General features: G+C 43.8%; 3 protein-coding genes across 3 annotated transcripts; 1 reads left to right on the top strand and 2 right to left on the bottom strand.

The window, feature by feature from the left end:
* Window positions 1–648: 648 nt before the first annotated feature.
* Window positions 649–3060, bottom strand: BCIN_01g10680 (hypothetical protein). The gene is made up of 5 exons (XM_024690927.1): window positions 2406–3060; window positions 2266–2329; window positions 2058–2214; window positions 1307–1993; window positions 649–1250 (listed from the first exon to the last, which is right to left on the bottom strand). The coding sequence occupies exons 1-5, from the start codon at window positions 2783–2785 to the stop codon at window positions 1021–1023; spliced, it is 1518 nt and encodes a 505-aa protein (XP_024546697.1). The 5' UTR covers window positions 2786–3060; the 3' UTR covers window positions 649–1020.
* Window positions 3061–5181: 2121 nt separating this feature from the next.
* On the top strand, window positions 5182–8740 carry BCIN_01g10670 (hypothetical protein). Its single transcript, XM_024690926.1, has 5 exons — window positions 5182–5937; window positions 6149–6455; window positions 6512–7054; window positions 7110–7210; window positions 7269–8740. Exons 1-5 carry the CDS (start codon window positions 5548–5550, stop codon window positions 7818–7820), a joined length of 1893 nt encoding a protein of 630 aa, XP_024546696.1. The 5' UTR covers window positions 5182–5547; the 3' UTR covers window positions 7821–8740.
* Window positions 8741–9115: 375 nt separating this feature from the next.
* Window positions 9116–10730, bottom strand: Bcsec13. The gene is made up of 4 exons (XM_024690925.1): window positions 10619–10730; window positions 10398–10513; window positions 9713–10230; window positions 9116–9628 (listed from the first exon to the last, which is right to left on the bottom strand). Exons 1-4 carry the CDS (start codon window positions 10658–10660, stop codon window positions 9396–9398), a joined length of 909 nt encoding a protein of 302 aa, XP_024546695.1. The 5' UTR covers window positions 10661–10730; the 3' UTR covers window positions 9116–9395.
* Window positions 10731–10909: the final 179 nt, after the last annotated feature.

Here is a 10909-nt window from a genome sequence, read left to right as displayed (position 1 = left end):
TGTCGTCTCAACCGGCATCATCAAATCACATCACCCAACTTCTTTTCGGCTAGCTATCTACCTACCATTGTATTAATTAGCACAAGAGCAACTTCCCATGTGATGAGTACATACTTCCCGGCCCCTTGGCGATATGATGTTTACTTGACATCAAATGGTTCGCGATAGAGGAAGCGAAAGAAAGTAGTAAACTATGCAGTCCCAATTAGCACAATACCCCTCGATCGCCACCCTCAATTCGCAAGTCATTTCCACAATGTTAAGAGACGGACGATACACGATCCCCAACTTCTCGCCGAACCATCACTTATACACCTCTCCTTCCTCCTCGCCGAACATTGATCCGGCTGCCACGACGAATATGCTTCTACAAAATGTCCTTTCTCGATTCCGAGGGTGCATGATTTGAGCACGAGGATTTGTACAAGCGAGTTCATATGTAAAGGCGCAGACGTCATCAATCAAAACTATCAAATTTCTTTAGGTTCTTTAGACATTTGACAAATCTACTGGGTTTTGAATACATCTCTGAATGAGAGATTTCCAGATATGTTATTCTAACCTTTTTACTCTCATGTTCTGACATCCATCACACTCAATCTCACAACTAAAAGTACTTCGCCATTCAACATCACAAAATCCAAGTTTTGGAGAAGAAAATTAGGAATGATTTGATTTCTATATCTACTCTATGTGTTTCGTAATTCGATTATCGACAAGTTCGCGCTAGTTATACAACAGGGTATTAAATGTATGAATAAAAAAAAGGAATCAAAAATCTCCCACCCAGTTCATAACATAACATACAAATTCGTCTTTCATGTATGCGTAAACATATCGTGAATGATAACATTCGCAACCAATCCAGAATTCCAGATACCAAAATATCCATCCGCTGCTCAAGAGCTTTTATCCCATCCCAATCCAGCGCAACCCAATGCAATGTAATACAAATCTCATACACACTATCCAATCTCGGCCATACTGTTACATTTCATCCTTCATTTCTATCCATCCCATTTAATATTTTCTCGCAAGAGTCGATCTCGCTCTGATCTTTGCACCAAAGAAATAGATGAAATAAATCAAAGCACAAAGACCGATACTAATGAATCCAATAGTACCCATTGCCCATTTCGTAGACATGTTGTCGAACATGAGGACACCGAGATGGGCGAGACCTGCTGCGAGAGCAAAAGATGGAATGAGGAAAGCTGCGATTGCTGCACCGGCGACGTTGGGATAAGAGTCTGAAGAGAGATAAAAATTAGCGAGATGGAAGCGGTATAATGAAGGGGTAACATACCAGTAATGTAATTAAGCATACTAAGCCACAATAATGGATCTGCGAAACCAAGAACACCGCCTGCTACAACTGGTGACCAGTAAGATACGCTTCCATCAGATGTGAATGCGAACCAAAGAAGCGTGATTGGGAAAAGCCAAACGGTAACCAAAGAAGTGATGAATCTAGCTTCGGGACGATTAATACCATGCTTCTTACGATCTCTCGCGTAGAACCAAGTTTGAACCGGAACGAAGAGAAACATGACAACTACTCCGACAACGAAATTAAGATATGTAAGATCGGCACCGATGTAAGAGAGACCATTGTTGACAACGAAAACATCAAATACACCGTCGAGGTATAAGAAGAGAATGCCGTAGGCGAAACCATTGTACAACCCGAGGAATATAACGACCGGCTCCGTGAACATGATTCGGAATGTCATGGTTGTGATGTACTTCATCTCATGGAGAACATTGAGTCTACTTGTCAAGATGGCAGCTTCTTGCTCATCGACAGCTTCACTCCTTGCGGCGGCTTTAGCGATAACCAATCTTGGTAGTGTTTCTGGGATGAAACATAACACGATAGAGAATGCGAATCCGATAATCACGTTAATCAAGAAGATCCATTTGAGACCCATATTCGCATTGTCCGCGATCCACTCTCCAACGGGAGATCCAAGAGATGGACCAATGTTTGCAGCTGTGTGTATATCATTAGCCTTCTTTGTATGACATCAAGGGTTAGAGTATAATCCAGTACTTACACATGACGAAGAGTGCCATTGCTTGTCCGGCACCATCAATGTCACCAAACAGGTCCGCAATTGTACCAGCTACATTAGAAAGAGCAGTGGAACCTGCCGTGCCAGCAAGGAACATAAAGATAATAAGCATAGGAAGATTAAGAGCATATGCGGTTCCCTAGGACTTGTTAGAATGAAATTGTTGAAAATTGCTCTGAAAACAACTCACAAAGTTCAAGACTGCATAGAATGCGATGCTGATAACGTAAATCCATTTGCGGCCACCAAGATCACTGTGAATGTTCAGTTATAATTCTTGCTCACAACCACGATGATCGCAGCGTGCGTCATGTGTCGTGTTCAACCTACGATAATGGACCCAAGAATATAGGACCAACAGCTGTTCCCAAAATGAACATACTCTGGCCCAGAGTGACGACTTGAGTAGTTCCTCCAAACTTTTCTTGGATCAAGAATTCAGCAGATACATAAGTTGTACTGGTAAGAGTAACAAATGTCTGCAACATGCAGTAAATCACCACGATGCCCCATCGTTTGAAGGCGGGCCAATGCATAGGGTGGTGTTCATCTTGAGCTTTTACGAGTTCGAGAATGGCAATTGTTTGATCTTCGTGTCTCGTCGCAGCATTTTCGTTTCGCGGAATGATATCACCCTTTTCGACGTTGGATGAATCTGAAGCACGGTTATGTTCGTCGATCTTCTTCTCGGCATTGTCGGTAGTAGCCATGGCGAACGAGCGAGTGAACGAACGAACGCACAATAAACGGTGAACTTTTCTTGAAGGGGACGCTTGGCCAAAAAAGTAAGAATATTGGAATATACCAAAGAGTGTATATATAGGCAGGAATGGACAATGTAGCAGAGGAAGATGGGCACTATTTTAACGTCCTTGGCTGACGGTTTGAAGATAAGAAGGTTGGATGATCAATTCATTGGAGATGTATGCAAGAGATAGGAATATATGATTCCAAAGGATGATGAGTTTTGTGAAATTGGAAGTTCATGGGAAGAAAACGGAACGAGGGAATATTTCGATAAGAAAATTGAAAAATCGGCCGTGCCGCGAAGCCCTACTATCGGTAGCATTGCAACGATTTGGAAAGGTTTATCCATGTTGGTGTATGGAGAACATTTTCATCGGAATAGCTGCGTTTGGGCAAGGGACGGATGGAATGGTTAGGAAGGGTCAGCAATGAAGAGGCAATCAAAATTCTTGATTGGTTTCTGGTTCCTCGAGTCATGCCTATCTTGTCCTAATCTGGGAGACTCGGGGATTGTCGAGACGAGGTATCCATTTTCTCCCTTGAACTTTCTAATTCCAGGTTTCGTTCTGAGGGTCGCTGAGGGTCTCTTAACAATGAAGGTTGGTCAAGAAAACGAAGTCATGAGCCACAGATAAGCACTGATGTGCCGCACGAGAGGTGGATCTGCCCGTCGCATATCAGGTGTGCATGTTGGTCCCTAGTAGATAGTCAGAAGAAGAATTCATGTGGCGAATGCGAAAATGTATCAAGTTGAGGAATCGAATCTGGGCGTGGATGGATGACAATGGGTGATGGTGGATGTCAACGATGGATCATGAAGTTGTTGTATTTTCATGTAAGATGAAGATGAGGTGCAGATTGCCCAGACTTCCGTTGATGGCTTCCGTCTTGGGCCTGCGATGTGATGCCTGTTGCCCAGACGGGAGTGTGACCAAGATCATGGAAAGGTGCATAAAGTTTGTGCCGAGAGATGTCGAGCATAGCTTTACCGTTGATTTGCCCAGACGGAGAGCAGATCATGGAGAGATTTCCGGGAAAGCCATACGCCAGCCATCAGCCACACTCAGGGAGAGAGGCGACATCCGGACTCTGCAACCTCTGAGGCCGTCCATTGGATTACGGTCTGGGGAAGAGGAAGCAGGTGAGTGGTGAGATACGAAGATAAAGAGAGATAAAGTTCCAGCAGCTCGAAAGAGATGTCATTCATTATCAAAAATGGGGAACAGGAAGGGATAAGAGGCGAACGGAAATGAGATGGAGAGGGAGTGAAGGGAGGTGAAGCGAAGTGAGACATCGAGGTGATTGATTGATTGATTGATTGATTGATTCTATATAAGCTGGCAGACCTCGGCATGGAAAGTATCGACGTTGAACATTGTTGGAGAGGTGATTTATTAGATTGTATGGTATCAACACGTTGTATATATAAAATTGAATAGATGAGTCGAGTCGTAAGCGATTGTTGATTCATTCCTCTTCCTTTGTTGAAGTATCACGACAAACAAACCTCAATCCAAGGAGATTCCCACCACCTACCACCTGCAGATACAATGAACAAAAAAGAAACAACCAGAACACCTTTATGGTAATCAAGGTGTCGCGGCAAGGTCTTCCCCAATTCCTTGTCTTTGATCTTGCTCTTTCTTCGCCATTTCCATTCTTTTTGTCTCGGTGAAATGATATCAAAGGGTGCATACCACCTCGTGTACTTCCAGCCAAACCACCCAAACCCCAGCACGACGGTGCACCCTGATATCACATTATCGTTGACGTCAAAGGCCACATTCAAATCCAAATCCAAATCGCAAGAGGTTATTCTAGCAACCTCGTGGAATTTCCTGCTTGCTCGACCACGAATTGCAATGGCCAGACCAAGGTCATTATGGTCGTTTGCACGTTGGAATTACTGTTGTGCAGACATGGGTAGGGAAGGGAAGGCCTACTACACCATACAATCATTCACCACTGCAAAAAGGGTCATTTTTGGTAACGAAGGTATCGTCTGAGGTTCTGATAGAATTGACGCCTCGAAAGCTTGCTGTTCTTCTCGTGTTTCCCACCATCAATAATATCATATCATACCGACGTACCTTACATTGTGCCTTTGAACCGTCGAAATATCTCCTCGCCCAGTATTGGTCACCCAGGATTGGCCAATTGTGAGCCTCGTCCATCACTCGTCTGTGTTCCTCCCTTCAGCCAATCAAATTCCACCAAATATGTGTGGCTTATGCAGGTTAGTGTGGTCTTTCCAATTATAGCGCGGACTAGGGGCATGAGGGGTAAGGCTGACAGACTGCCTTCCTCTTTTTCTCCTTCGTGCCCCTTCCTCATATATCACACCTCGCAAAATATCTCTGGATCTAATTATATTTCATTAGAAACATATCGTTTACATGGCCAGTGTTCTCGTCGACATTATCGATTTGATCTTTGCCAATACATATTGATTCTTGCTTCAAAACTTAGATCCGCTAGCTAAAGGCTCCAGATTCACTTCTAGCTTTCTAGCCTACCCTAACAACTCTTCCAAAATTAATCACCTTCAACTCCTCCTCAACCCTCACATCCACCATTCCAACATTAAATAACTTCCCTCGATTTCATTCGTGCTGTTGCTGTGCCTTCAGCTTCTATCAACACATCTTAATTGAAAGTTCTCGCACTTGCAATCCCGTTGCAATTTATCTTCGGCTTGCATTCATCACCGCCTGCACACCTCAAGATGCCTACCAAGAAGAAGAAGAATGTTACTCGGCTGTCTAACCCAACAAGACTTCCCTATGCCGTATCCAAGAGAAAGAAGGATGAATCGTTTGAAATTTCTCGATCCAAGCGAGCCAAGGCCTATTTAGAAATCTCGGAAAGCGACGAGTCCTCCTGGGTAGAAAACGAAGCTGATGATGACAACAAGTCTTCCCAGATCGACGCACTCGATAGTAGTTTGACTACATGGAGTGATGAGGATGATGATGACTCCGATACTGGATCGGTTATTGTCGTTGACTCGAGACCTCTTGCAGTGGAAGCAAAAGGTGAAGAAGGAGCTGCTGCAACAGTTGCTGCTCCAAATTCTAACCTGGATAAATTATTCAAGGGAGTTATCCCAACAGAGGTACGTTTTTCACTCACATTCGTCAGTCACGCATGTCGTCGTGCCGACAGATACCTCGGATTCATTCGTCTGATGCGATGACCCGAATATCGCTTGATCATATCTGCTATTCCTCGGGCTATGAGCGGCACCGTTGAAGCTATTACAGATAGTAGACCAAGATTTTCGTTTGCTTCTCCGTCAACTGTCTTTGCTAACCATTCAAATGCAGGTGCACCAAAATATCGCCAAGTTTCTGCCCCACGATCGAGACATCGTACGATATTCTCAAATCTGTCGAGGCACTCGCAGTGCTATGTCGGATAGTGTCTGGCGTTATCGATTTCTGGAGAGATTTGATGCGGTACCTGATGCGCCTGTAGAAATTTTGAGAGAGAAGTATCAAGTCAGACACAGGACCACAAAACTTTACACCAAGTTCGACTTCAACAAGTACAGGTACCTTTGCAGTGCAGACATTGCACGAATTGAAAGGGCGCAAGAAAGGGTCCTTGATATGCTCCAAAACCTTATCATTGGCATGTCTCTTTTGAAACTGTTTTGGTCAAGTGTAAATACTAATTGGATGGTATAGAATCCGATGCCCACAAAGGTTATGACGACAACGGCGATGAGAAGATTGTAAGTCGCAACATCGATTATATTAGACAATACGTTGAAGGATCCTTCGTGTCGGGCACAACTCATGCTGGAGACATAATTGATATCGTTGATTCCATCGCGAAGACTCATAATGATTGGAACCTGAAATCTATTTGTTCCGTCGATAGTAATGTCAACACCCGGGTGTTGTTGATTCAACTATGCTTGACGTCCATTTCTTGGGACCCAAGATATTGCACAAATACAACCTCTCAATTCGACTTGTCTCAATTGGAGGTCTATGCGCCACCAGAGAGACAACCATTGTTTCTTGGAAAGTGGAAGGATGACCTCAACGTCCGTTGGTGTTTACATGTGGCGAATTTCTTCAAGTTCCACCTCAAAGCTCAAAAGGGTGAAGGACTTCTCGCTCATGCCTATGCCGAATTGGAACAAAGCCAATTACCACAACCATGGTTGGGTCGATTGAAGTCGGGAACACAAAAGCTAGGAAGCCATTGGAAAGGAGCATATTGTAAGTGCAGTCAATGAATTATGCCTCAAACTTTCAGGAACTAATTCGATTTTAGTTTATGTCAATACTGATGAATTGGCGAGAATGAGACAAGCTGGAGAAGATACTGATGATGGCCCTTACTCGGATGAACTAGATGGTGGGGAGTCATTCCAGGTAAGCCAATCACGAAATGTGTCGGTGGTGCAGGATGACTAACTAAGTGTTGCAATAGGATATATCTCTATTTTTCGACGATCGAGTTTTCGGAAAGCAACATTGGCCCAAGTCATGGGAAAATGTCCTTCATAGTGATCCATTTTCCAATGCTGATCCTGAACACTCCCATCAAAGTCGTGGTTCGAGACGTGCTACTCGATCGAAAAAGAACATCAAGAAGCCAAAAGAGAACCCTAACCCAGGCGTGGAATATTTTTACGGTTCTTCACATGACTCTTCTTCAACTGCCCATTTCTATGGAGCTGTACATGGCATCCCCCCACAACATGGGATTCCTGGCTTTCAAAGAATCACCATCATGAAGTTTTTCCCAGATCATAATGGATTTTATGATCCAGAACAGTCCTGGGGCTATGAAGGTTGTGTCCTACCTGGCGGTCGCATTATTGTTGGTCGATGGTTCGATGCCCAATCTCGTTCTTCTAGGGACGTGATGTCAGGACCATTCGTTTTCTGGAATACAGATGAGAGTGATGCACCAGAGCCCATCGATGGCAAGGAAGCGTTGAAGTTTTTCGAACTCTTGAAACGCGACAACCATTGTTAACTTGTGCTCTTTCTGGCTAACCACATTTTATCTACTAATTTGCCACGAGTTTTCAGAGCCGGTCATATTTAACATGGTAAATTGGGGATCAATTTCCTCAATATAAGACTACCAATTAGAGATTCTTACGATGTATCGATCCAAGATCATGAGCGTATTTTCAAAGCATCAGCATAGCAGCAACAAGCATACCGTTCTAATGTACCCGACACAGCAGTTGGCGACAAGCATTGAAATATAGAGCCATAACGCAACTCAGTTACTTCATTTCATTTTAACAAATAGTATTATTTTGGACCAACAATATGATTTTTTTCATAATTAACAGCGAACCTCGGGCATCGTTTACACATTTTTTTTTCGCTTCAATTTGCACATATTTTACCAACTTTCGACATTCTTTTCAGACAGATATTCTTCGACATACTTTCGGTATTCTCTTTTCGCACTTTTTGGGGCACAAATCTCTTTCCTTCTTTCAACTCTCTTATTGATGGTTTTCTCTGGTGGTAGTAGGGAGGCTATGTGGGTAGACTGGTATGCAAAAGGGAGGGAGTTTCATTTGAGGGATTGGAATTGGAATTGGGGTGTTGGATGGATATAAATGGATCTGCATCGTGGATATACTCCCTTTTTTTTTCACAATCTGGCGTTGAAAATGGGGTGGTATCCTTCGAATATATGGGTTTCTGCTTTCAAGGTCCGCGTTTGTATTCGCATCTGCATTTTGTCTTTTGTGTTGGTGGTGGAGGTGGAAGACAGCAAGACTTGGTAACGGTTGAATGCAAATGAGATCGAGACCTAGACTTAGATCCATCTAATTCAAAGTATGCATGTATGCACGCGGGCGGGCATTGGTCAGCGTGCGATGTACTTTCCTTTGGTTTCGTTTCCTTTCTAGAAAATCTTTATGAATTGCAGAAAGAGTCTAACGCGTACATTATGAAAGATCGACGTGAGAGAGGAGTGAGATGATTCGTAAATTGATAATCACAATAAGACATGAAGGATGAACCATTCAAAACAGATTGCGGAAGAATAAATAGTTTGTAAAAGTGGGATGAAAAGGGGGTTGTCGCTAAGTAACCATCAAGTGAGGAATGAAGGAGTGAAGGGAGGAGGGAGGAAAGTCCAGAGGAAGGGAGAATGATGAATGGGAATGGGGATGGGATTTAGGGCAGGAGAGAGTAATGCGATTGTGATTGGGATTGAGATTGAGATTTGGGGTAGGAGAGATGGTTTTCTTAAGGGGGTGGAGGTTTGCCGACTTTGTTTTCACTTTCTGCTCTTCGCTTTGTTGACATTATGACATTATAACTTTCTGCTTTCTGCTTTCTGGCTTTGGTTTGGTTTGGTTTTCTTTTTTCTTTCATGCTTCCAACCCGGTTTCGCTTCTCTGTACTTTTTATATCATTTTATTTGAAGTTTGTCTTTTGTCTTTATCTTTATCTTTACCTACCTACGGTATCTGTCCCAAAACGCCTCATCTACTCGTACGAACGCTTGATCAACTTCTCATCTACTGCCCCCGTCTTCTCCCCGCACCTACTCCTGCCCCCTTTCCCCATCTAAAATCTATTCCTCAATCTCCTTAACACATTCCCACTCGCCCCTCAAATTTTCCTTCCATAAAGAAACCTTATTATCACCTCCACTGACTGCCAATACATTCCCGCTTAAACTCCACGATACGCGCCACACTTCGCGTTCGAATTGGAGAACTTTAGATTCCCATTGACCTGGACTGGAAGCTGCCGAGGAAGTCCAGATGCGCACAGTTTTGTCTTGGGATGCGGACGCTATGTAACCTATAGATGTGTCAGCGGTTTGAACCTTTGAATCGTTCGTTGTAGAGGGAGGCGAAATGATGGAAATGAAAGAGGGAAACATACTCTTTTGCAAAACCGTAGGACTCCATGCAACGTCTCTAACCCAATCACCATGTCCCTGTAATGGAGCCCCTTCAACCTTGTAACTCAAACTAGCTTGATCCCAACCCCAAACCCTCAAAAGATTATCACTTCCTCCCGTAACAAATCTCCTAACACCACCTTCCTTTCCTCCCGCATTCGCACTGACCAAACTACCCGGCTGCGAAGATGGCGCCCAGGAAACACTATTCACACCAATACCATGCGCATGGAAAATCTTATGATCCATGGAATTATCCTTGAATTCTAGAACCGAAACATTTCCATCCGAGGATGCGCATGCGAGGAGACATCCGGATTCATGGGGACACCAGGACAGAGAATTGACGGATGCGGTGTGCAGGGCGAAATCGTAGATCTTCGTCCACACTGATGAGGTTTCGCGGTAGATGAGAACTTTGCCGTCGTAGCCTGCGGAGGCGAGGATGTTGCCGTATTTGGGGTGAGCCCAGGAGATGGACCAGATGGCTCCTTCGTGGCTAGAGTGGATGTGTCAGTTAGGTAGAGGGTATAACAGCAGGTGGTTAAGAAGATAGGTCATCATAAAGATGCAGAAGATGTGCGATGTGCAATGTGCAATAACCGGTGTGTTGCGCGCACGAAGCCCGTGTGTGAAGTATTTGAGGAAATTCATAAAGCAACATACCCCTTCAGTGTTTCTGTAAGACGATGTGTTTCCCCTTCGATTTCAAAGATCTTTACTGTACGATCCGAAGAACATGTTGCGAGTCTGCGACCATAGTAATCCAATGCTGCATCGTGCTATACAACAAGCAATTAGTTTATTGACTTTCGATAACGCGCTGAAAGCTAATGATGGACCAGTTTCAGGTGAAGCCAGGACAATAAGAGTAAGAAAATACATACAATCATGTCATCATGACCCGAATTGGTTATTGTTTGCGCCATAATGACACAGGGGAATTAATTGAATGTATATGTATTTCGAAACACCTTCTGAGTTCTTGAAGCTCTCAACTGATTGATGCTGCCAGATCGTATCTAAGCGGCACTTACCGCTTTGGGTACATATCGGGAAAACATTTCCCCGGCAGAATTCAGCATGCATGTGATTTCTGTGATAAGGATGTTGTTATCCTCACCGCTTACTCATTAGAGAGGCAAAATCCCGAGTCTTATTCTCGTGTAGTAGTCGTA

This window comes from Botrytis cinerea, chromosome 1, assembly GCF_000143535.2.
Source record: "Botrytis cinerea B05.10 chromosome 1, complete sequence".
In the NCBI taxonomy this organism is placed as follows: domain Eukaryota; kingdom Fungi; phylum Ascomycota; class Leotiomycetes; order Helotiales; family Sclerotiniaceae; genus Botrytis; species Botrytis cinerea.
Note: the sequence above shows the minus strand (reverse complement) of the source record. Positions and strands in the feature narration are given on the sequence as shown.